Raw genomic sequence first — 26,884 nt, 5'->3', positions numbered from 1 at the left:
CTACAAAACATTACTATTCCATCAAATATGCACATTACCGCATACAATCCAAATACTGCTGATGTAATCCAATTGTTACTGTAACAAGACAAGCCCAGAAATATGTAATTTACTAGTGTTAAAAGCAAACAGAATAAAATATAAAATGCATACCTTTTAAAATCTGCATCTCCACCACTACAGTTGACACTGACAGTTATTTATTCTTTGTCCTCTGCCCAGACCAACTATCACAGCTCTTTGATATACCGTTCTCTAATATTTTTTGAGAGAATTTTAAAAGCTAATCTCAATGTCTCAAAAGCTGGCAATGGCTTGGCACGGTCAACAAAAACTATTTTGTAGGGGAAGCAAAGCTTTTAAAATGAGAAGCAACGTGGAAATGAACTATCAGAAAGTGAAGCAAAGCTTTTAGTTATACTGAAGTACAGCTGAAAAGTACAGATACACCTCAGTCAGGCCACGTCTACACTGCAGAGCTAAGTAGACTTAAGTTTTGTCGATGATCATAAGTCGCTTTAACAATGTCGGTGGAGCACATCCACACAACAATCCTCGTGTTGGCCGAGCGTGTCCACAGTTATTGCTCTTGCATCGACAGAGAGAGCGTTGCATCGTGGCAGCTATCCCACTGTGCAACTCGTCACCTCTGTTGCTGGGAGCTCTAGGAATGGATGCAGTGCATCTTGGGGATGTGCTCGCTGTCCTGTGACGCAGTTCTTTCCATTCCATCATTCCATGGGTTTACTACTTCATTTCTCACTGTTTTTCAACAGACCTTGTAAACTGTGTGCCCGCCCCCTCTGCCTGGCAGCATGAACGCTGAGCTGCTGACCATTCTGGGGATGAGCATTATGAACGCAACACAGCTGGTCATGCAGTATTTCATGAGCTGCGAAACGGAGAATAAATCGGTAGTGCCTGCCCTGCTGTCTGCCATGGAAACAAATAATTAAAGATTGCTGCTAGCATTCACGGACCAGCTTGCCATGGTGGACCTTCGACACTGGGCTCAGGAAACACACACTGAATGGTGGGATCGCATTGTGATGCATATACGGGTCGATGAGCAGCAGCTGCAGAACTTTCAGATGCGCAACTGTGAGCAGAGCTCGCCCCAGCGCTGCAGTGCAGGGACAGCAGAATGAGAGCTGCCCTCACCGTAGAAAAGCAAGTGGCGATTGCTGAGTGGAAGCTGGCAACTCCAGAATGCTACTGGTCAGTTATGAATCAGTTTGGATTTGGAAAGTCCACCGTGGGGGCTGCAGTGATGCAAGTGTGGCGGGCCATTAATCGCCTCCTGCTATGAAGGACTGTGACTCTTGGTAACGTCCAGGAAATAACTGATGGCTTTGAAGCAATGGGATTCCCTAACTGAGGCGGGGCGATAGCTGGAACACATATCCCAATTTTGGCCCCCGACCATCTTGTGACAGAGTACATCAACCGAAAGGGCTACGTCTCCATTGTCTTGCAGGTGCTGGTGGATCACCAAGGATGTTTCACAGACATCAATGTGGGGTTGTTAGGGAAGGTGCACGCATCTCTCGGAACACTGGACTGTACAGAAAGCTGCACGCTGAGACTTTCTTTCCAGACCAGAAGATTCCAGTGCGGGATGTGCAAATGCCCACAGCGATCCTTGGAGACCACCCTTGCTCCCATGGCTCATGAAGCCTTACTCTGGGAACCCAAACAGCAAGGCAGCTTTTTGGCCAGTTAGACCTCAGCGAGGAAGATATTCTGATGGTCACCGCGGCATGCTCTACTCCCTAAATTATTTGTGAACCAAAGCGGGGAAAAGTTTCTCCAGGGGTGGGCCACTGAGGCTGATTGGTTGGCTGATGATTTTGAGCAGCCAGATACAAGGGCAACTAGAGGGGCACAGTGAGACTTTGAATCAGGGAGGCTTTGAAGGAGCATTTTGACAATGATTCCCAGTAATGTGTCTGTATGTGATGTGTTCAGCCAGGCAATGTTTACTTCCTGCCAGGGCTGTCCCTAGGTATTGTGGTACCCTAACAGACCCCCTGCGGGGGGAGCTGGCCCCAGGCCTCCATGGGGGGGTGGGAGAGGGGTGCTACGCCCAAGGTCTGTGGGGGGCAGGAGTGGGCTTGGAGGGGAACGACCTCCCAGCATGAGCTGGCAGAGCGGGTTGGGGCTGGGTCGCTACACTTCCATGTGGAGCAGGGACTTTGGGGAAGGGGTGGAGTGGGGGCGGGGCAGGGGTGGAGCAGGGGCGGGGGGCCATGGGGAAAGGGTGGAGTGGGTGCAGGGCGGGAGCAACTTTCCTGGCCGGCTCAGCCACCAGGGGATCGGACTGGCCGCTGGAGCAGCACGCAGCTGAGTAGGGCACCAGGAAATTTGGGGCAATTTGGTGCCCCAAATTTCCTGGTGCCCTACGCAGCTGCATAGTTTGCATATGGGTAAGGACAGCCCTGCTTCCTGCCATGCCCTGTAATGCTTGCTTCACGAACGGGTTAATTGCAAGGAGCTAATATTCTTACCTGTAGTCACTGTGTTTCAATGTTAGCACTGAGCGATGTATGTATGTCACAAACAAAGACTCAAGTTTAATAAGGGGGTAAAACACAAACTTTGGACAAAAGGGATATGAAAATGAGGAAGTGTCTCATGGTTAGGGCTCTCACAGCTGGGTGCAATTCCAGTTTTCATTGGAAAACCAGTCCCCAGGCATGGCGTGCCTGGGGTACCATTAGGGACCAAGAACACGTGATGAATGTGGCTCGGGAGTTTGGGGAGGGCATGGACTGGAGTTCTGTAGTGGCTGAAAGGGAGTCGGGCACAGATTTGCTCTGACTGCAGGCTAATGACAGGCCTCAACATCTGTCTGGTCCTCCAGGAGTCTTAGCATCCAGTCCTGCCCGTGTCTTTTCCTGGCTATCCAGCCTCAGGCTTTCATTAATTGTCGCCCTCCATGCTCTTGTTTCGCTACGTGCTGCATCTGTTGACTGCAATACTTCGCAAAACATATCCTCCTTACTCCTCATGGGTTGCCCCCTTATCTGATGGAGGTGCTCTGCTGGTGTGGAAGAGTATGTTCTCAAGGGCACATCTGCAGAAGGCAAAGAAACAATTAAAAGAAAACGATGAGCGTGCTCACAGTCGTGAATCACAAAAGTTATACACACCTCTTTCTCATTGCCCCTGGTCTAGCACACAGGTTGCTGAGAGTCCCAATTATGATGAGTTCACGGGGGTGGAGGTGGGCAATGGGCAAAGAAGGGACAAAGGGTGGTTACTATAAGTGGCTAGGGAGCTTATTCTGAATATTGGTACCGTTTTCCATAAGCTAGGGTAATTGAACCCAGTATCTCACTCCTAAAGGTAACCCAGGATACAAGGGAGCATCTCCTGCATGCATGTGGCTTCAGACCGGCTCCATATGCTGCTCCGGTCCCTGCAGAAATAATTGCCAGGTGGTGCAGCAAAGTTTCCTACAGTGGGGGAAGGAACAAGGCAGCTCTCCCCCAAGGAACCTTCGGCACAGGATTGCAGAATACCTACAGCAGGGGTTCTCAAACTGGCGGTCCCGACCCCTCAGGGGGTCGAAGGTTATTACATGGGGGGTTGCGAGCTGTCCGCCTCCACCCCAAACACTGCTTTGCATCCAGCTTTTCTAATGGTGTTAAATATATAAAAAAGTGTTTTTAATTTATAAGGGGGGAGGGTTGCACTCAGAAGCTTGCTTTGTGAAAGGGGTCACCAGTACAAAAATTTGAGAACTGACCTACAGGAAAGTTTCCTAGAGATCATTGTGGAGGATTCCAGAGACATCCCTGGGTACATTAACAAACTTTTCTGCCGTGGCCCCACTGTGTAGATGGACAGGCTCTGTTGTTAATTTCAGTCCATTATCCTTCCTCTACCATATAACAAAGCATAGGAGAGCTCAATCTCCTCTCACCGTGCAGTATCAAAGCAAAATGAGCCCTTACCGGAGCTCCCTTCTCCTGCATCCTGTGTGCCAGAGCTGGAGTGCTGGGACTGGCTAGACCCCTCAAGAGTGGAAAGGAGGTCCTGACTCGCTGCATCACCGGACGACCCTGCCATGTGCTCCACATCGTCATCCAGCGCCACCTCCGCATCCAGCACTTCTTCACTGGGGTTGAGTCCGCTGCCTCCAGTCCCCCAGAAGTATCGATGGAGCTCTTGGCGGTCAAGGTGGGGTCGCCGCCGAGGATGGCACGTTTTCGGCACCACACCGAAGTAACGGCTGGCCTCCTTTGCCTTCTGATATGCCTGCCTCAACCTCTCGATTTTAGCATGACACTGCTGCATGTTCCTTTCATGCTGCTTCTCCTGCATGCCACTAGCAATCAGCTTGTAGGTATCAAAATTCCTATGGCTGGTGCAAAGGTGCAACTGCAGAGCCTCCTCTCCCCATATACTTAGCAGATCCAACAGCTCTGGTGTGCTCCACGCAGGAACGTGTCTGCTGCGTAAAGCTGGCACGATCAGCTGGGAACATGCTGTGGGAACTGTGCATGGTGAGCAAACAGGAGGAGAAATTTCAAAAATTCCTGGGCTTTAAAAGGGGAGAGGGGTGCATACCTGTGTACCTTCAGGGCAGCAGAGTTCAAGCTGCTGACCAGAACGGTCATGATAAGCATCTTGGGACACCTCCTGGAGGCCAATTAGGGCAACATAACCAAGTGAGGTGTCTACACTGACGCTGCGTCACTCTAACTACGTTGCAAAAAGCTCTATGTCACTTGTGGAGGTGGTTTTATTATGTCGGTATAGCAGGGGAGTTGTATCGGTGGGAGGAGCATTTCAGTGTGTACACCTCCACTCTTGTCAACAAAAGCTGACTTTTGTTGACAAAACTGTGAATAGACAAGATGTAAGTCAATGTTGCAATGTTATTAAAATGCTGGTATACTGTTCAACATGCAATGCACAGTAACCACATGTACAATGGCTCTTCATCTGCAAATAAGCTATCTGACACTATTTCAAACATCCTTACAGATTTGCTAACTGAGAAGTTTAAAAGTCTAAATTTATAAATGCTGAATAAACCCTGTAAACAGTTGAAAACACAAAAAAACCCCACTCATTCCTGTATTTGCTTTATTTTCTCCGCATAAGGAACCCTGCACAGGCAATTCAAATTAAACCAAAATAAATATAGGACTATTCATGTAAAACTGTCCTTGCTAATGAACAATTATACACAATGTACAACTCTTCATGTTCACTGGGAGGGCTTACAAATGTACCATTCCCAACAAAAAATGAACCAAAATGGCTCCATGCAAAATTATCAAAAGTGACCAAAATATGGAAAAAACTTACTGACTGCACTCCCCCCCCCTTTTTTTAAACAATCACAAAAAATAAAAACATCTAATTTGTTGTTACATTTAGAGTAACTAAAATGTGGCCACTGCTTATTAATGTCTGTTTATGCTCCTAAAACATCTATGGTTACCATAAAATTGTGTCAACATTGAATTGGACTTAGGGCACTATCCGTAATAAAAAGAAGATGATTTTGTTCACAGAAAGTTAATAATCTGTGTCTGAGCCCTCTGCATTGTCCACATTGCGTGAGAGCATGTAATTGTCCATATCTATAGACCTGCAATTATTGATTGCATACCGCAGACGCTCTGCCATGATTAGTTGACTGGAGTATGGTGGAAGCCTCAGTTGAAAGAAACAAGTCTGTGAGGTAGGCAAGCTGTCATAAGGCTGTGGAAACGGACAAAAAGTAGGACATGGTTAAGACTGCAAAGGAAATTAAAAGGTGTAGCAAATTCACTATTTTTCCCTGCCCCAAAAAACAAACTTTAAAAAAAGCACGCCTCTCTCACCCACAATAAGGTCTCATTAATCAAGCCCAACAAGCAGTAAAGAATTCCTCTGAACAAAAAGACAAGACTAGTACCATCTTACATTTTTATAAAAATGTTCAGCCCAAAATAATTAACACACCACCACTACTGTCCACTCAATAAATGATTTCAACCACCAATGACATGCATCTATTTTAAGAGTGGAACTTCCAGGTGTTTGTCTACTGCAATATATTAAATAATAATTTAGACCAAGCAGTAAAATTTTTGTATCCAATTGAAATAACAAGGGGCATGCAGGCAGACATATTACAATTATTCCAAATTTAAAAGTAAAAAAAAAAAAAAAAACAACAAAAAACAAACGTTTTAAATGCAAGATTAAGAAAGTTATTTTCTAAACAGAAATTAAAGTGCAGAGTTTAATTATTAGGAGCAGCAAAACAGTATCAGTGTCTACTTGCTATCTAGTTTTCAAAATATCATGATATCCCTTTTAAGGTTCTTTTCATATTATGATAATACAGAGGAGGAGTGTTGCAATTGTAATGTGAATACTTAATTTTCATGAAGATATATCCATAAGGTAGCTTTATTTGTTCTAAATCTTAAGAAATAGCTGCAGTCAGTTTTCAACCAATGCATTAGAAGCCAGTGAGCTGCAACTGTGTTTCTTGGGGTAGTGTCTGAATCTAGTGGGTTTCCACATGGGTAAGAGGGTGATATTTGGTGGCAATTAACATGCCAACAGTTTTAGCAGCTCCATTTCTATTTTCCATTTTCTCAAGTCATTCTATAATGTAGTATATTGAGAACGCTTTCACAGAGATGGAACAAGACTTCATTAGGGTTTGTTTTTTTTTAAATCTTTAAAATACTAAATCAGAAAATGTACTGTAGTAGAAAATTACTGTAGATTAAATATGGTACAATAATTCACACCGTGTTGTTTAGACACCAGCCTAAACTCCACCTAATAATTACATTTACACTTTATATGTTCAAAGTCCTGAGTGAATTACGCTATAATTCATGCAATGTTAGGCACTATCATATCATATAATTAAATCCCATTGCTCTAGCAGTCAGAAGCTCATTCTATTCCTCCGGGCTTAATGTTAGTGAAACTTCGCTCTTTTTGCCAAAGGATTGATTAAAGTGGACAGAAATGAACAACATATTAAGAAAATAGCATCTTACCCTATCAACCTTCATTATTTGGAATCGCTGAGAGATATCAGCAGTGTTTGCTGGCAGTCGAGATCTTCCTGACACAAACCTCATGAAAAGGACTCTTTCCTCATTTGAAAACTCTTCAAGGGTATGCCAGAACCACTGAACTAACTGATGCTGTTCATCAACCTCTCTGTACCGCACAACTTTCTTCAGGACCTCAACTGAGATTTCTGGCATTCCACAAACCATCTGTTCCAATTGCTTAGCAGTCAGAAGAGACAACAAGGGAACTGGAACAATCCAAGACATTCCTTCTCTCACAGCAGCCACCTTTAACACAAAAAGAATAGTTACTAAAAGAGTCATTACACTTATTTTGGATCCTTAGCACACAATCTGTATGCAAAGCTAAGACTTTGAGAATGAATACACATGTGGATGAACAGGCTAAGGGTACAGTTTAAGTCACTGCCTAAATACAAAAATACCACATAGTAATGCATATGGCTCCCTTCAAAGGATAACATTCCCGCTCAAAAATTGTTGATGTGTTGCAGAGAATTATCTTTGACCAAAATGATTTTATAGCACTTTCATGCTAAGAAAAAAACCTCAGATAAAACCATCTAAAAAAGTGGTAGAGTTATTAACACAAATGAGCGTCTGCTAAACCAAAAACTTTGTTGCCAGCATACTGCTAGGACTGGGATGAAACCATATTTAAAAAAAAAAAGTCTATCTTTGATCTGAAAGACTTAAGGTCTTGGGGTCAGTATTGAGAGGGCTACTGCCCTAAAGTGGAACAGCCATGTGACCTTGTGTGCATCTATCTTTGGAGAAAGAGGAAAATTAGTTCCCTAATGTAATGTTGCTGTATTAAGACAAAACGCTCTCATCTGATTCACATAATGCTACTGTATAAGTCACAAAATAGCATTTCAGCAGATGATACAAAAGTATTTACATAGATTACTACTCACTTTTTCAATCCACTTATTGAAGTGTTTACAGTTACTAGTCAAAAGCAGGTAAGGTAAATATTAAGTAAAAATATATCCACAGTCCATTAATAAGTTAAACAAATATTATTACTTCCCAATGACATGTGCCAGATTATGTGCTGCTGTAAATGCAGGGTTAAAGGTGCTGAGCTTTCTGTGTGATCCCTGTTTAGTTTCCCAGTCAGTTTAATGATCTCAGTGGGACAATTCAGATGAATATAAAGCAAGTCCTCAGTTTTTCAGTACTCTTGTGGTCTTTCTTGACATTCTAGACAGCTAGGTAACAGCTGAGATGTGAATCAGATTTAATTTAAAAATGATTCACAAATTATTTGAAAAAACACAGAGGAAAAATCCAATAAATGTGTAAACCAAAACCTTTGTTATTTTTGGCATATTGTGATGGTCACCATCCAGTTAACAAAATAGGTCGAGTTCAGTGAGATTCTCACCTGGCGGTCAATTTCATGAAGTCTGTACTCAATTGCCCTCTCCACATATTCTTTCCTGTTTGAAAAGGTAAGTGGGATACTGTTCCCACCAGGAATTATGGGAACCATTTTACCATCAGCACTTTGGCCTACAAAGGAATCTAGAGGAATCATCTATTAACAGAAAAGAAAAAGTATTGTGCAGGATAAGATATTTGGGTAAAGAACTGAATTAAAAATTACTGTAAGTCACTTAGCAATAATCTGATATTCATAGTTATATCCATCAGAGGCAGTTATGAGGGGTCTGTTACCTTAAAGTATAAATGCCACCTCAGTATTTTTTTTAAATTAGTGCATTGTAATTAAGGTCAGTCTATAAAAACAACTGGATTCAGAAGATTTGTGGGGGAGAGGGAGGAAGCATATTTCCATAGCTTACCTCATGGAAATTTTCTTCAGTAATCCCACTGTCTTCAATGTGAAGAATGCTGTTGAGGGTCTGCACATACAGCAAGTCCACCTCCTCTAAATCTTCCAAAGTAAGTGGGATACAACAAAGTTGCTTCCAAACCATTGGGGCCAAATGAAGATCTAAAGGCTTCTTGGTACGAATAGCCACGCCCATCAGAATGCCTAAGAACTTAAACTGCATCAAATGTTCATCTAAACATGCTGAAGAGTTAAAAAGAAACCTAAAAGAAAACAGAAACAATGTAAAGGCTTCAGTAAAACCCCCTCTCACTTCTTCATATTGCTTCAAGTTAAAAGACAGCTATATGCAGGGATGCAAGATCTATATGCAAGATCCCCAAGTTCACCATAGCAGTGTACTGCAAATCTGGAGAAGGGGAGAATAGGTAGATTGATGTGATCTTTCTGCCCTTTCTTCCCAAATCCTGAAAGTTGCCAGAGCCAAACTGGCTCCAGCCACAAGCTATATCAGGGGTTCTCAACTTTTTCTTTCTGAGGCCCCTCAACATACTATAAGAACTCTACGGCCCACCTGTGCCACAACAACTGGTTTCTGCATATAAAAACCAGGGCTGGCATTAGGGAGTAGCAAGCAGGGCAATTGCTTGGGGCCCCATGCCACCGGGGCCCCTGCAAAGCTAAGTTGCTCAGGCTTTGGCTTCAGCCCTAGGGTGTCAGGGCTCAGGGCCCCAGGCAGCCCCATGAGAGTCTAACGCTGGCCCTGCTTCGAGGTGGTTGAGAACCACTGAGCTAGAGCACCTTCAGTGTTGCTTTAATTTATGCTCCAGCAAACCTAGCTGTAGAGCTACCTCTTGGGAACCACTACCTGGCCTTGCACTTTCCCTCACCTTGAAATAACCCCTACATATAAGGGTGAAAAAGAAAAGCGTAGATGGAGCAATCAAGAAGCCTCAAAGAAGAAGGAGCAATCAAGAAGTCTCAACATTTGTCAAACAGCTGTTACAGGAAGTTCTTTCTTCCATTTTGTCAGCTAATATCCTGTAGTAAGATGAAATGCTGTCCAACTTACCTATCCCTATTGTAGCCTACTTCAGCAGTAGCATTTGGGGAAGGAATAAGCAGGTCTACCACACCAGTTTCAAGTTCCTTAAAAATAAAAATATAAAGTGCTTCTTAAATATTATAGTTCAGCACATTGTATTATCTTAATGATAATTTTGCCAGTAGTAGTATTTTGAATTTTATTTTTTAGGAAATCAGCACATGGTAAATATTTTTACCATGATAAAACTAGAAGAAAACAACAGAATAATCTAAGAACCAGAAATCTGTGTCTCATTTGTGATGGTATTTTATTTAAATTGATTTTGCTGCATTTCTGAGGCTAGCACAGAATACCTATGTACATACTATAGTAACAGCATTTAATGGCACCATCATCAAGAGTTAACATGCTATGCAAGATCTGCTGTCCTCCTCCCACGCTGTGGAAGATGCATGGTGGCCCTGGTGTAGCTTCAGAACTGCTGCCACTCGAAGGTATGGTCCAAGGAGAAGGATTTGTTTCCTTCATGCAGGTACCCAGTGCACACACTAGTACACAGGCTGGGAATCAGATGAGAAGATTTGGGCCAAAGTGCTGCATAACAGGAAGTGGTCATAGGAATTGAAAAACAAATCGTGTGCTTTAAGATATTTAAAACATTTGTCATACCTGGCACATTTCTGTAATAGTGTCATCAAACACCCCCCCGGCGTCATCAGCCCCTTCTCCAACCAATTTCACTTTCCAGGCACGGGAAGGTAGGCGAAGGTCTGAAGCATTCAGCTTTACCACTTGTCTTGCTATTTGTACAAAAATAGGCTTACATTTCCGACCTCTTCAATGAAAAAGAAAGTGACAGAAAATGTAATTCATAGAAAGATCACTTTTGTATACTCTAAAGGCTTGTCTACACAGTAGGGTAATGTGAACTACAGGGCTGATTTCTAAAGCACACTAAAATGTTGTGTGTTAATTGGTCCAAACAGAGCCTTCGTGGTGTGCACTAGGGGTTCCAGAGTGCACTTTAACAGAAAGCGCATATGAGAGAGCTTTTGGTACATTATAGCACGGTCTACATAGACCAATTAATGCACAATATATTAGCGTGCTTTAGAAATCACATCCCTATACCATGTATTAACCCACTGTGTGGGTTGACTTAGGGCTTGACATCAAATCTTTCACAAACACAAAGGAGCCAATACTGACCTGGTCGATATTCTTTTTACAGTAATTTGAGGCCCGTAGTTTTTCCCCTGAACCATGGTTTTTCCTATGGAGCGTACCATGGGAAGTGTGTAGACTCTTGGTGCCAATAAGGGTCTTAGCTGTCCTTGGACTATTCCCCATGTTCCAGCATTGTAATGAGATGTGCTGTTCTGTAATACATCAGCATATTCATAAACATAAAATGCTTTCGTTTATTCATATTAATGCCAATACTTCTGGAATAAGAATCTCCATAATTAAATACTACCTAAACTTTCCTCATAATAGTTCAGAAATTAATGAAAATATACAAAAAGAATAACAGGAAAAAGGATTTTAGTCTTACCAGAATCTTACAAAATGTTTCTCACCAGTTATAGATGTTAGGCTAATGGGTTTATGACATTAAGATACTGAAATGTCAAGATTCACATAAATCAGACTTTATTAAAAGTATTTTGGGGAGAGATTGATTTAATTAAGGTTTTATTCTACAGACACAAAGACAAGAGAGCACTATTACCAGAATTGGATTTTGGGGGAGAACACTTTGGTGACAAGGCACAAAAGATAAATTTGTTAACTCTTTTCAAAATAATGTTTTACCTGGTTATTGGGGCTGAGATTAAGTAATCTCCAAGAAGAGTACATGAGGTCTGAAAAATGGTACAGCAGTCTGAGTCTCGCTCTCACTGTATGAATGCTCACTTCCTTCAGTGCCCCATACTGTGGTGGAATGGCATCAGGTAAACCAAGCTGTAAAGGCACTGACACACCTACCACAGAAAACAAGAAATTATTTCGTGAACTGCCTGATCGTGCTCCTCTTTAAGCTAATGGCAAAATTCCTGTGGGCTACAGTGGAAGCAGTTTTGGGCCTACAGTGAAACAAAATTTTAATAGACAATAAAAGATATCACCTCACCCACCTTGTCTCTCGAATGATATCCTGGGACTGACACAGCTACGACAACACTGCATACAAATTTTAATAGGTTCTTGCTGTATAATACTGTGTACGAGGACATGCACTAAAAGCTCATAAAAGCAGAATAAAATTATAATACAAGCAATCATCTATTCTTCACCTGGAGCTCTTGGTGGGACAGGTGGGGCAGTCCATGCAGCACTGTGACAACGTCCTGCTGAGATCTGTCGAATATTCTTTCCTTGTAGAACAGTTATTAAGGTTGGTTCTCTGACATGGTTGGTATGGCCCAGTCCAAGCTAGCAATTTACAGGAGAATTAAAAAAGGATGCATCATGAGGTTCTACTAATGGGACCAAAAATTAGCTTTATTATTTGCAAAATTCTCTAAGCAGATGTTCAAAAGGAATAGGAGATGAAAACTGGTAAGATGACTCTCTCAACATATGCTTTTACTAGAGAATGTGATATAGCATTTACTAGCTATATTCCTCTAATATAATATTACACCTATGATGAAAGAAAATAGCTGCCTACATCTGCTAAATCACATTTCATGAATACAATGACAACATTTAAATACAAAAAGGATAAGCTATTCCACATAAATGTGACCTACATACCTGAAAGCTTTTAGACTGACTAATGGTTTATGATTTGTGACCAACTTTGTACATAGTATTTTGCAGAATAAAAAAAATATACATTTTGTGATTCAATGGCTCATGATGACTGTTTGTTTAATAATGATTATTATTTGTGTTCTATTATTTCTGTGTTTGCCAATTAAAGTTGGGTTTTTTTTGGTTCTAATATATAAATTCCCACAATAGGCTTTTAAAATGTATCCTCTGTAAAAGACAAACATTTATTGCATGTATTAGCTTTTCCTACTGAATCCCATTTGAATTTCATATTCTAAAACCAAAAGATATAAATAACTGTATAAAAGTTATAAATCATTGATGTTGCAGCGGAAGACATATAGAACTAACAGTCTTTTAGAATCCAGACTATATATTTTTTTAAACCAAAGGATGTTTACCCTCCATAAAAATACAATACTTTCACTACAGAGAAAGCCCAAAGCTTTCCCTTTAGGGATTAATTCAAAATAGCCTGCTCACCCCAACAATGCCGACGTACCAATCCCTCCACTATCCTCGGAACACCAGTTTCACACACTTCGAGCCTCCTGCTTAAATCTGCAACCCACAAAATGGTCAAAATGCCATCCCATAACCCAAATCCAAAAATCCCATGAATCTGCAATGGTTTGACAGAAACCGGGGGGTCATGGGACACATTTTGGGTCATGCGCCAAAACAGGCCAATAACTACAGCAACAGACCACGAAAATTTGCTGATAACTATAGCTGGTCAAAATGTTCAAATTTGACCTTTTTTGTTGGAATTTAGATTTTTGCAAATGGAAAAAAAATTGATGAAATTTTTAGTTTGTTTTCAAGTTTCAAATTGGTTGTAAAAGTTTTATGTTTAAAAAAATTAGATGAAATTGAGAAATTAGTAAAAAAAATTCAAAAAACGTGTGACATTTTCACCATATTTTCAATCATCTCTATTATAACATTTTTAATTTGGGGAGAGGGGAAGAGTGCCAATACTGCATTGTATTTTTCTTTACTTACTCTTCACTAAAAGATTCCAAGTGCATCTAGGAAGCTATACTTATTCTTATGAACACCTGAAATAAACATGATATTGTACACACCTGTCCTTCCGAGTTGCTACCCCAGGCATACACATCACCAGATGATGATAAAGCTAGTGTATGCTCTGCTCCTACAGCTATATCTTCAATGAAGATTCCTGACAGCACTGGAACTTGCTGTGGTCTGTTGTGATTTCGAGCTCGGCCCTCAGGCAAGCCAATCAGCCGATCTAAAATTGCACAAAAAATTCTCATGTAGTACATAAATACCCCAGTCCTTTCTAAGGATTCATTTTATCATGGGGAGAGACAGATAGCATTCATGTGGGATACTAATGGCATTGGCTAGAGACAGACCTAGTGGGCACTTACTCCCCTGAAAAGCTTTGTCAGTATCCCTCAGTACTGATCTGAAGTTCCTGCTATTTGTGTTTTAAGCCTAATAAAGCCAATCACACTTTTTGGTGCTAGACTGTATGGTGATTTTGTGATTCAGGCTGATGTCCACAAGGGGGTAAATGAATAACATTTAACTAATTTCACTTGGTGCCTCAATTCTATAGATTTCTACACAGCCTCTGTAAGTGCAGGGTTAATGACAGTAATTGAACATGGATATAATCCATTACCTCTGTTCATATCAAATTTAATCGAGATTCAGGAAAAAGAAATGAAAGGTTATAGGTAAATGAGGTTAGTGCTACTATGAAACCTACATTAAGTTTGTCTTCCTTTAAAAATAGATACACAGCTATTAATTTGGATTTTAAGAATGCGTCAAAAAGTAGTTGGTCTCAGGTGGTCACATTTACACAAATCTATAGAGTAACACCGTATTATGATTTCATATATTTTACATTTAATATTCTTCCTTTTTACTTTTAATGATTATATTACTGGTTATGCAACAGTGGTGGGAATTATACAGTAATAATTGCCAAGTCTATAAATGATCGCTTATGTACTGTATGTTGGGTAGGTACCATATGGTAGGGGTCAATAATCTAAAATTATTGGCTTCTATATATCTTTAAACATATGAAAGCCTACAGTACAGAAATACCTCCATATGGGCAACTGACCTTGTCCAAAAGTATATACATGGCCGCCTTTCGTCAGTGCCACAGAAAACTGCGTTCCACAGGCAACTCTTTTTATTCCAATTCCGCAAAGAATATCCACCTTCTGTGAACAGGAAAGAAAAAGCTAAATACTGTAGTACGAGTATACGAATGGAAAGCAGACAAAAAACTCCTCCATTTCCACCTCCTCCCAAAAAGTGGTTTAAAATTCTCAGAAAGACAATCTGTATGTTATAGCTTTAGTGTGGTTCTTGTATTAAACTTGAATGTATTAAACAAAGACACTAATTTCTTGTAAAATTTCATTCTATTAACACATTATTCCACATTAAATGAGTCTGAGTGCATCTCTATACTAAGGTAAACATTTCTCTCTTTCAAGCTAGCCCTCAGGTTTTTACTATTTCTAGAGCTGCAGAAGGGTGGTTGCTACGGTTTAGAGAGACCATTGTGGCAATTATTAGTTTCAGTTTAACAAAACAATGGATAATTGTTTGCACTCTAAGCACTCAGGTGGGAATTTTCAATGGAAGTTGGGTGCCTCATTCCCACAGGCTCCTTTGAAAACCCAACCCTCAGATACCAGTGTTGTAAAAATACCAGCTAGTGATTCATGTAACTGTATTAGTCAATATTTTGACATAGTAAACTTTTCAAAAGTAGTTAAGTCCCACTGAAAGTTACTTATGCCTTTTTGAAAATTTACATCACATAAAAAATGAAATAAAATAAGAAGTTGAAAATTTGCAAACACACATTTACAGACACTAAGCAATTATTCAAAGGATAATTTCAGTATGAATTCTAACCTGTGGTGAGGATTTTGCTGTGGAATTTCCCAGACCAAGTTTTCCATAATCTCCATCTCCAAAAGCCCACACCATTGAGCCATCTGTGGACACAACTACAGTATGGTTTAGTCCACAGGCCACCTGGTAAGTGTAATACAGTTTTAATTAGTTTTTCATCAACTTACTGAAACAAAAAATAAAATGCCATATTCTGAAAAAAAAACCAACAAAACACTCCCCCCCCGCCCCGAAACCCTTTTCTAAATATTTAGGAAAAAATGTTAAAACCTTTAAAATTTTATACTAAAGAAATGTAGTAGGGTTTATACATTGACACCCGTACATAGCATTCTTTAGACAGTTCTTCCCTCACCCAAACTATAGAACAGCTTTCAAATTATATATCCTCACTGGAGCGCTTTAAACATTAATTCACTAATGGTTAGCTAAAACAACAAACCCTAATTTTATCACTCTCTTTTTCACAATTCAATGTTTATAAATGTTGCAAAATAGGGACACCATTTCAGCAAAAGGATCAGATTATTCAATAAAAAAATATATGAGAGATTATTATGGTTAGATATTTGAGAGTGTTCTGAGTGTATTAAAAATGCAGAGGCAGTAAAAACCAACAAAAGTTATAAAGAGAATTTTTAAACTGACACTACTAAGGATCATAGCAACTGAACATCCTCAAGCACAACAGTTACTAACAAAATACATTTTGTTACATAATTTCATGTAAGTAACACTAGATAAACCATGCCTGTCCAATTTGATAACCCTCCAGTGCTGTCACTCTTTCAGGAAGTTTCTTGTTGGAAGTGTTTCCTAGACCCAGTCGACCATAGTCACCATTTCCAAACGTAAACAGTTTGCCATCTGCTGTCACCACCGCTGAGTGTTTAAAGCCACATGACATCTAGAAGCCAGAATTAATATGAATTTTAAAATGGCATATTAGCACCATACAATTCAAGAAAGAGGAGAACAGAACCTTCTGAATGCAGACCTAGTCATTCATTACAGTTTAACAGGATAATTAAAAACTAGACTAACTGAATAAATTAACTGTTTTAGACTCTTCTTGTATTTCAATAACAATGTCATAAAACAATTAAAAAGTCTGAATATAGGATGACACAGGGAATCAAATCATAACCAAAGACAGAAGAGTTTTCCCCACAACCCTCCCAATAATCTGTTTGCACAGTAAAGAAAGGAGTTTGAGTTCACTTGCTTTAATTTGTACCAGCACACCTAGCTGGGATTCTTATTCATATTTCTGTGATTATTTAATTCTTTAAAAAAGTGTGCTAAATGATTTGCCTTGCTTTCTAGTATTACATTACCAGGTCAATTAAATACTGTCACCTCTGTCTTCTGTTCCCCATCTTAGTCTCAAAAGAATTACTTATAGCAAAGACCTTTGTTTCAGTTTTTATTTTAAATTTTCCCAGGAATTTATGAGTGTTAATTACAATTTTTTTAAAAAAAAAAAAGGGTGAAAATCGGAGCAAAAAATTAACTTCAGAGTTTTCTGGGTAAATATTGGGGGATGATAGGACAGAAAAAAAGCACAGATGTACCTAGTGTAATGTATCAGATTTTCTTAATATAATCAGTATTTTCAGTGGTTCAAAATTTGGATGAAAACCAGTAAAAAACAAATAATAGCTTTTGTAAAACTCAAGGATTTTTTTTAGTAAAAATCAGTAAAGACTTAAAATGAAGAGCCTTATCAACAGTGAAGAAAGGAATTCTCTCTCTGTCAGTAAAGAATTTAGACTCCATTATCCCATGTTTGTCAAAGAACATCACAATACAGTGCGTAAAATATCAGATCACCACGTACACTATGTCTGATAAGTCAGCTCATCCCCTGGTTACACCAAAAATATAAAGATAGAAAAGTTTTCTAATGAACCATAATATGAAAGATAAAATGCCTCCCCCTCTGTTTACAATATTGTTCCTGTTCATATAAGTATCAACTACTTAAAAATTAATAACTGCCTACATGTTACAACATGTTTGAATGCAGAATGTTTTGAACATTTATTTGAAATTTGTAAAATGTGCAATATTAACTACAGGAAATGTACAGTTTTTCCAAAACTAAGCATAATGTTAAAAATACGGTATTTTTCTCAAGGTATCTTCAGCAAAACTGTTCTTATTTTAGAGATGTAAAACTATAGTAGTAATCTTTAGCCAGTCACTACCACTTAGATGCACAAAATTATTTTATATTGCAAATATATGGAAAAATCAATGATGTCCTATTTGTCCATGGCGAATGCAGACAAAAACAACTTTGTAGTGTTTTAATATTTGAACACAGATGCAGCTAAGCATGAAGATACAGTGGTTGCCTTAAGACAGTCAACAAAGTATGTCAGTCATATTTACTAACATCTTCAAACTGAAACTGAACCAAACGATAGCATATATGATGGTAATTGAGATTAAAAGTATGTACTGTCAATTATTCAAGTCAATATAGATATATTGCACAGTTGCAATCAGCATAGATGTTTGGGCTGCAGTCCTCTTGTATAGAAGAGGGAGCTGCCTCAGTGCATTCTTCACAAAGTGTCCTCAATTTTGGAACCAACTCCCCAGCTTGGTCTGAAACAATCTGAATTTCTTGACCTCCAGGTCATGCGGCAACCTTGTTTATCTACCTAGGCTTTTGAGGAGTGAAGGGCATGAAAAGGGGCCGATATTTGTGTGGCAATAAAATTATTATTGGGATTGATTTATATTAATTTGTTATTGTTTGTGTGTGTGTGTGCAGACTAGCTGCTGGCTTTGCTTTTAATTTTGGTTAAAGACACCAACAGCCAAAGACAGGCACTTTTTGGTATATTTTTACAATACACGTCAGTACTAGTACTGTATTTCACCATTTAAGCGAATTTAGAGCTAGTGAAAAAAACTAGTTTGACATAAGAACGCCATACTGGATCAGAATAATGACCTATCTAGCACAGTATCCTGTCTTACAACTGTGGTAAGTGCCAGATTCTTCAGAGGGAGTGAACAGAACAGGGAAATTTATCTAGTGATTCATCCCTTGTCATTTAGCCCAGATTCTAGTGGTCAGAGGTTCATGGACACCTAGGGCATGGGACTGCGTCCCGGACTGTCTTGGTTATCAGACACAGATGGACCTATCCTCCATGAATTTATCTAATTCTTTTTTGAACCCCTTTATACTTTTGGCCTTCACAACAGTCGCAACAATGAGTTTCACAGGTTGACTGTGTGTTGTGTGAAGCAGTACTTCCTTTTGTTTGTATTAAACCTTCTGCCTATTAATTTAATTGGGTGACCCCTGGTTCTTGTGAGAAGGGGTAAACAGCAGTTCCCTATTCACTTTATCCATGCACTCTCTCATGATTTTATAGACCACGATCATATCCCCCCTCAGTTATATTTTTTCCAAGGTGAAGAGTCATAGTCTTTTAAATCTTTGCTTGTATGGTAGCTGTTCCATATCCCTAATAATTTTGGTAGCCCTTTTCTATACTTTTTCCACGCAGTATTCAAGGTGTGGACACAGCATGGATTTATACAGTGGTACTATGATATTTTCCATCTTATTATTTATCCATTTCCTAAATGTTCCTAACATTCTGATAGCTTTTTTGATTGCTGCTGCACAGTGAGCAGATATTTTTAGAAAACAATCCACGGTGTCTCCAAGATCTCTTCCTTGAGTGATGACCGTTAATTTAGATCCGATTATTTTGTTTGTATAGTTGGGATTATGTTTTCCCAGTGTGCATTCCTTTGCATTTATCAACACTAAATTTTATCTGCCATTTTGTTGCCCAGTCACCCAGCTTTGTGCAATCCCTTTGTAACTCTTTCAGTCTGCTTTGGACTTATCTTGAGGAATTTTGTATTGTCTGCAAACTTTGCTTCCTTACTATTTACCCCTTTTTCCAGATTGTTTATTAATATGATGAACAGCACTGGTCCCAGTACAGATCCCTGGGAACCCTGCTATTTACCTCTCTCCACTGTGAAAACTGTTTATTCCTACTCTCTCTTTCCTATCTTTTAACCAGTTACTGATACATTAGACGACCTTCCTTCTTATCCCATGACGCCCTTTGCTTAAGAGCTTCTGGTGAGGGACCTTGTCAAATGCTTTCTGAAAATCCAACTATACTATATTCACTGGATCACCACTGTCCACATGCGCTGACACTGTTAAATAATTCTAATAGTGTGGCGAGGCATGATTTCCCTTTACAAAAGCCGAGTTTCCTCTTTCCAACACATTGCATTCACCTCTGTCTCTGATAATTCTGTTCTTTACTATAGATTACACCAATTTGCCTGGTACTGAAGTCAGGCTTTCTGGCCTGTAATTGCCTGGATCACCTTTGGACTCTTATAAAAATGGGCACCACATTAGCTATCTGCCAGTCATCTGGTACAGAGGCTGATTTAAGCGGCAAGTTACATATCACAGTTAACAGTAATGCAATTTCATATTTGAGTTCTTTCAGAACTCTGTGGTCTGGTCCTGGTGACTTATTACTGTTTAACTTATCAATTTGTTCCAAAACCTCCTCTAAAGGCCCCTCAATCTGGAACAGTTCCTCAGAATGGCTCAGGTGTGGGAATCTCCCTTACATCTTCTGCAATGAAGACCAATGCAAAGAATTCACTTAGCTTCTCTGCAACAGCCTTATGTTCTTTGAGCGCTCCGTTAGCGCCCAGTGTGCCAGGATTGGGTCTTTTTGGAGTCAGATTGCTTGGGAATGCTAACCTCCATCTACGGCTAAATACTGGCAGGTGACCTAGAGACTGAAAGAGGTGCAGCACAGACAGGAGCAATGGAAGCTTCACCAACACTACTCTACTAGTCCACCTAAACTTTCTCTCTCTCTCTCTCTCTCTCACACACACACACACACACACACAGACGTTTTGTGCTGTTGACACTGTTAGCTGGGAACTTGACTGAAACCACCAACTCATTTCACAATGGCCAGAGAACCATCAACTGATGATGACTTTTATTCATTACTTACCTGTGCCTAATTCAATTTTGTGACATTGAAGAGAAAGGCTCCACATTCCACTGTCAATCCCTGTGTGAACCATCCAGTTGCCTACCAGCATTTATTAATGAGCCCTAGCTAATGTTCTTAGCAGCAACTATTATGTCTACATTTAATAGGTGAATAATAAATTTGTTCTTGAACCTGTGCCACTTCTTCTCCTTGTAAGGCCTCTATTTGCCTGGGTCTGCGCTGTCTGTCACTGTTCCCATGGCCCAGTTTACCATAATCTCCATCTCCCCAGCTAAAGACCTCACCACTTTCTGTCAAAGCCATGGAATGTCCATCAGATCCACAAGAGGTCACTAGTTGTGTTACAACAAAACCTTAAACAAAATGAAAAACAATATCAGAATAAGTTAGAAATATAAATTCAATTATTTTGCATTGTACAAAATAGTCCACAATAATAACAATTACAAGCTAGTGAATGGAATCAGCTCTGTATATACAGTCTTCCTTTACTTTAAGATATAACTTATGCTTGAACTGCTGCAATAACAAATATTATGTTATTAATAATTATCTAATTCTACTGTGCTAGTCTATTAAGTTTGGGTAGGTGTTCAGTTACATACATGTATTTCCTTTTTCAGTCCTACTTAAAATGATAAATAAAAGTTTAAAAACATTAAGTAGGCTTGAATAAATGCATCAAAAGAGACTCATACATGTGTTTATCTGTTCAAATTAATATGAATATAAGATTTTTATTAAAGAGAGTAAAGTACATTATTTTATTCAGTAAATCTGTGTAAAGACTTAGACAATTGTCCTTTTAGTTTTTGAAATATCAACTTCTGCTTCACTAATAGAACAACTCAAAAAAAATTAAGATAATTTTACCTTGAAGTGCTGAAATAACAGTTAACACATGAAGGTCATCAGAATTTCCTTGTCCCAATCGGCCATAACTCCCTTCTCCACAAGCCAAAACTGTACCGTTAGCTTGAATGACAAAAGTACAGTTCTGACCACAAATAACCTGGTTAAAGAAAGAAATTAGGGGTTTTTTTAAATGCAATTACATCACAAACCATGAACCAAAATGTGCTTACTTTGTCTTTATTTATAACCTGAATTGAGACTACAAAGCTGAAAACAGCAGGTTCGGGACAACCACCAACATATTTCTTAGTTTAATCACCTAACTGTTACTTCACTTATTCTGAATTTAGCAGAAAAATATGTTTTAAACTAAGGGGGTTTTACCACATTTCACATCACAATAAAATTCCTTCATTCAGTGTTTTGGATGGAGGTGGCCCATGGAGATCTAAAAACGGTACCACACACAAAAAGCTCTCTTTATGATTTAGCTACAAAGACTTTCCCTTTCTTTGCAAAACTATTTGGTCTGGTAGTATGTTCTCCAGTGAGATTCTCAATGTATTTCTTGCAGCAATTTGGTTGTCTCATTATTTCACCCTGTGCTCCAGCATCACATTATTTTCAGAAAGCAATCTTGCAACATGGATTATATCAAAACTGTGCAAATATTTTTTTACATTGTACTCACTCTAATCCTAAGAAATGATTTTGCCAGTTTCTTGGTGTGAATTTGACAAAAATTAGAGCAAATCTAATAAAAATTCTAACTGGGGGGAAAGTACCTTATACATTTCGGAGTTCTTTTGTTTTCTGGAAAATTAGCACTGAGTCCAAAAGGGATATTGATAGATATTTTGTAACTAACAACTGAAAATAAGGCAATTTGTGAAGAATAAAATGTAAATCTCTCCTAACATGGTTACCTGTTGAGCCTGTGAGAATGAAGGTGCTGCTACTGGTATCATGACATTTCTACCAGCTTCTGCTAGCTGCCCATGGCGCCCTGCTCCCCACAGATACACATCACATTTGCCACCAAGGTGCCAATCCTATGAAACAGCATAAAGGAGCACTTGAAAATTATATTGATAATTTTAGTATTTTAAATTTAAAATAATCAATTTTACTAACCTCAGGCCTTGATGTTGCCCAAGACATAATCTGCTCATCCATACCATTAATCCATTTACTGTTATCCTGAATGATTAAAAAACAGGTATATTAGGGTCAGCCCACCATTTGTGCATTATTCTTTCAGTTAATAATCTTGATTTCCCTTTAAATAGTCACTTGGAAATGGCAAGCCTTTTCCTAGATGAAAAACGGTTATACGGGTCTACTACTGAACAACAAACAGCTTTTGAACATAAATGTAAAATAGTTTTAACTGTGACTAAAGCAAAATTTATGTACAATTTATTTTTATAAATTCATTCATATTCAGTATTACTCATGTAAACTTTAATGTATCATTGTTGTCCTTGGGGTACACCTATTTTTCTTAATACTGGAATCTAACATTTAATATTGTTATCATAAGAAAAAATTCAGACTCATGAGTGTCTAAAACTACTTATGGTAAAAAGGGTTGCTTTTAACTGCTGCAGTGGAAAACAAGCTAAGTGTGCCACTCAAAATAGGCTAGTGAAGGAAGATGTGACAATGGGTTCAAGAAATGTATAGAAAAAAATAAAATCTTCCTTGCAGATTTGGACCAACAACCTGCCAAGTCTAATAGCATGCATCTTGCACTGGTATATGCCCAGTGCTTCAGAAAAAGGCAAAACCCCATAGTGCTCTTGTACACAGAAGGGAATCCTTCCTGATCACTGTGATAATCTATATGAGTATTTAAAAATAAGGGACGAAGGTATATGTGGGGTCAATAGGTATATAGCAAGGAAAGCAACTAGGAAGAGCCATAACTATGTTTTCCCTATGTAGCCTTAATTTTAGGAGTACATAAGTGAAAGTATTTATTTGCAAAATTATACATACTTACTGATAAAATCCAATAAATACAAAGTTTCTACTTTAGGTTCACCTGTCATAGCCCATTATATTGGCATTTTGGTAGTGCCAATATAGTTAAAGTGTAGGACTACTCTGAAAAACTACTTTAAAGATGTCATAATAGGGTGCCATTGCATTTCAATGACTCCATATAAAATTTACTCTGTCTACATGTTAAAAAAAAATGAATGAATTGTCAGGCCTGCAAGCTCCCCTTGGAATGTCATAGTCAAGCCAAATTCTCACTGGTTTATGTAACCATAATAGAGGTTCTGCAAATGGAACTTTGTTAATTCAGTTGATTTGTGAACTAGAATTAGTCCAGCTCACTTTTCCCTGTGTCAACTCTGCAGGCTAAGACAATATAACAAAAACTGACTGTAGTTAGTAAAGCAAGTAGATATGACTCTGAATAGACACAGAGGGAGCAGATCTGCTAAACAAGGAAGATGCCACTTTCACACTATTAGTTCTATTACATATGTTTATATGGCACCAATTGCCTCATTTTATATCAATTAAAATAAAGTCTGTGCACTCTCTTGGTATTTCCATTAAGTAAAGCATAACAATTTACTCTTTACAAACTTTTTAATTTTTTAGGTAATTATTACAGATGTTATCTGCACAATATAGTGCATTCTATACATATACTTAATAATTGGCAGAATGAAGTGCATATTACCATTAGAAGTATAAGCTCATCCTCTGGCACAGGCTCCAGATCTGGAACAGTAAAGGATTCTGGAAACTGTGCTCCTTTGGCCAGAGCTTCAGCAGCTTTTATAGTAGTTGAAAAACATTCTAACCAGGCCCACTCTGTAGGATTCCAAGCTGAGGGATCGGGGAGGCAGTTCTGGTGATGAGGCGGTATTGGTGGATTACACAAAAGCTGATCAAGGTGAAGCCCCACAGCAAGTGAAGCCAGGCACTGCATATAAGGGCTATGAACAAGCTGATCTCCACAGACCACATGGGGCTAGAGGGAAAAAAAAATGGAAGGTCAATATATGACGCTAGAGGCATACTTTCATCACTTCAGAAATAGTAATTCTTCAAAGCTCTTTCTATAGAAAAAATATTTCCCAGAAAAACCCCTTTCCAATAATTTTCATTCATTTCCGCACAATGAACCGGGGCCATTTGTCAAAGTACCAGACTTTACTCTCGTTCGGTATTTGAAACAGAAATACTGCAAACACATTAAAATGATTTCACTAGCAAATGCACTTCAGCATATTATCAGAAATTACCATTTTTTAGACAAGGTACATCACTCAAATATATTACAATATAAAAACATTTTTTTTAATTTGGTTTTTCTCTCTCTCTTTTTTTCCCCTTTCTTCTTTTTAAGTAGAATACAGTATTGACTAGAATAATTTCTTAACCTAAACAGCAAATTTACAATAATTTGATGTAATTTATAAACAGTTTAAATAATTCTCTGAAAAGCCTACAATAATTTTCTCTTCATTTTCTTTTGCATGTTAAGGAAGACACAAAATCCAGCTTTCAAACATGATTTTGTTTCTCTTCGGTTGGGAAATTCTGAAGAATGAAAAGCAGAAGTGGAGAAGTGAGCACTATTACATGCCTGAATGAAAATAACCTGAAGGAAAGAGGTTACTCTGGCATTACAACACATGATGAATAGAGATTGAGAAAACTGTTGATGGTGACGGATGCTGTAGCCATAAACAGATGAGGGAATGCATCAGAATACCAGCAAAATAAAGTACTTGTGACATATCTCTGTGCTCCTAGGTTTAAAGGCCTCAAATGAGTGGACAGAATTTGGAGATGTATTCGGGAAAAGGATATGTAGCAGACTTAGCTGCCCGCTGCATGGAGTGCTTACTGTACCAGCTAGAGAGAAGTGGATAGGTCTAAATGGAAAAAATGTACCTTGGACTCCAAATTAGGGATGTAAAAGTTTAACCAGTTAACTGATAAACTTGATGCTTATCGGTTTCTGTTAACTATTAAACTCCGCCCAGGATCCTGGCTACCACCCTGACCAGAGCCCTGGAGGCGCGTCCGGCAGTAGAGCCCTGCCTAAAATGTGGTGGTACTGCAGCATCCCCCACATCCCTAGCGCCTCAGTTAACCGTTTAATAGAATTTTAATCGGTTACATGGTTATTATTTTTACACATTATTTACATCCCTACTCCAAATTGCTTACTGATAGAAGTAAAGCAGCAACCTAGTTTGTATGGGAATCTGCAATGAGGCTTTGTTATTAAAGGTCATTACAAAAGAAGACTGATAAAAGAAAATGTCAGATAAGTTTTGCAGTTTCCTATAACTATTCTGGCAGAGATTCTGTAGTAGACAGAAAAAGGACTTTACAAATATGATTCAGACATATGATCAAATATGACAGTTTCAGAGTCCACATGTTCTAAAGATAGAGTGTCTTAGTTAGCCATTGTGAAGAACTATATTAGAGTCAAGCCAGAGAAAAGGCGATTAAAGTAAGTGATGGATGTCTTGTAGGATTGTCTGGTTACAGTTCAGGAAATCAAAATAGCCTGAATCCAGTATCCAATTTGTCTGGCAATCCTGACATTGTCTTGCGTCAACAACAGATGTCAACAGGTGGAACAAATCTAGATTTCAGTGTATAACAACAAATTCTATCTACACTACCCCCATCATTTATACTGCTCACACTGATGGGAGGGACATGACACAGGACTGGCAATGCCAATAGGATCAGAATTCTTGTTTTTTAGTTAAGCCAGCTGGTTTATTTTTAGAGAGACTAAGCAGAATAGTGTCTCTCTCTCCTGCTTGTTTGAGTAGAGATACTTTCTTTCCTCACAACTGGTTTTCTGGGAAGTATACATAGGATCCTATGTCCTTCTTGGTATATCGGTGCCCAACTCAGAAAGGTTAGTTCACAATTTTTATAATTTCTAAAATTCTTTAGGACATTTATTCTATTGACTGCTCGGTAGTGTTAAGGCACACAGTGATTTCTGTGAAGTACCTCCAGCTATACAACTGAATAAATGGGAGAGAGAGTAAGGGCATGGAAAGTGCTAATGGAGTAGTTCAGTAGGCAAAATCACATTTATTTGCATCAGGACCATATGTTAATTCCACTGAAGAGGTGCAGATATTAATACCAGCACCAGAATTGCAGATCTAAATAAACACTTCCAGAGAAATCTGTAAATTCCTGTATTAAAAAGGAAACACTGGCTATAATTCATAACAAGGCCTTGTAAGAGATTTTGTGAAGATTATTTGTATACCAGCCCTTACAGTCATAAAGAAGCTAAAATAATGAGATTCTGAGTGGATTTTGCACAAAGGAAAATGTTCATATATATGCAACAAATTGTTTT

The 26,884-nt window shown here is 38.9% G+C and overlaps 2 protein-coding genes across 8 annotated transcripts in view; both read right to left on the bottom strand.

The window, feature by feature from the left end:
- Nucleotides 1–2,586: 2,586 nt before the first annotated feature.
- LOC141995177 (uncharacterized) lies at nt 2,587–4,966 on the bottom strand. Its single transcript, XM_074966108.1, has 2 exons — nt 3,960–4,966; nt 2,587–3,076 (listed from the first exon to the last, which is right to left on the bottom strand). Exons 1-2 carry the CDS (start codon nt 4,327–4,329, stop codon nt 2,841–2,843), a joined length of 606 nt encoding a protein of 201 aa, XP_074822209.1. The 5' UTR covers nt 4,330–4,966; the 3' UTR covers nt 2,587–2,840.
- A 5-nt stretch (nt 4,967–4,971) lies between these two features.
- HERC1 (HECT and RLD domain containing E3 ubiquitin protein ligase family member 1) overlaps nt 4,972–26,884 on the bottom strand; it is a 213,003-nt gene continuing 191,090 nt past the window's right edge. For 6 of the 7 annotated variants that reach the window (XM_074966100.1, XM_074966102.1, XM_074966107.1 and 3 more), the window contains exons 61-78: nt 24,212–24,505; nt 22,645–22,710; nt 22,437–22,562; nt 21,529–21,667; nt 20,827–21,008; nt 16,365–16,520; nt 15,614–15,736; nt 14,805–14,907; nt 13,783–13,952; nt 12,211–12,349; nt 11,729–11,898; nt 11,123–11,292; nt 10,583–10,748; nt 9,938–10,014; nt 8,876–9,128; nt 8,455–8,607; nt 7,026–7,331; nt 4,973–5,721 (exon numbers count right to left, since the gene is read on the bottom strand). In XM_074966100.1, the coding sequence (XP_074822201.1) occupies nt 5,536–5,721; nt 7,026–7,331; nt 8,455–8,607; nt 8,876–9,128; nt 9,938–10,014; nt 10,583–10,748; nt 11,123–11,292; nt 11,729–11,898; nt 12,211–12,349; nt 13,783–13,952; nt 14,805–14,907; nt 15,614–15,736; nt 16,365–16,520; nt 20,827–21,008; nt 21,529–21,667; nt 22,437–22,562; nt 22,645–22,710; nt 24,212–24,505 (2,979 nt within the window). In that variant the 3' untranslated portion in view covers nt 4,973–5,535. Of the gene's footprint in view, nt 5,722–7,025; nt 7,332–8,454; nt 8,608–8,875; nt 9,129–9,937; nt 10,015–10,582; nt 10,749–11,122; nt 11,293–11,728; nt 11,899–12,210; nt 12,350–13,782; nt 13,953–14,804; nt 14,908–15,613; nt 15,737–16,364; nt 16,521–20,826; nt 21,009–21,528; nt 21,668–22,436; nt 22,563–22,644; nt 22,711–24,211; nt 24,506–26,884 lie in introns of all 7 variants that reach the window. The other variant, XM_074966104.1, reaches the window with a different exon arrangement.

The sequence above is a fragment of the Natator depressus genome, chromosome 10 (assembly GCF_965152275.1).
Source record: "Natator depressus isolate rNatDep1 chromosome 10, rNatDep2.hap1, whole genome shotgun sequence".
In the NCBI taxonomy this organism is placed as follows: Eukaryota; Metazoa; Chordata; order Testudines; family Cheloniidae; genus Natator; species Natator depressus.
This window is presented reverse-complemented; position numbering and strand designations above follow the sequence as displayed.

What these genes read in the sequence shown, in the direction of transcription:
- LOC141995177 (XM_074966108.1), bottom strand. Translation starts at nt 4,329, where the DNA reads ATGCAGGAGAAGCAGCATGAAAGGAACATGCAGCAGTGTCATGCTAAA. An exon ending in TGCAGGAGAAGGGAGCTCCG is followed by an intron (nt 3,077 to 3,959) that starts GTAAGGGCTCAT and finishes TGCCTTCTGCAG; the next exon opens with ATGTGCCCTTGAGAACATAC.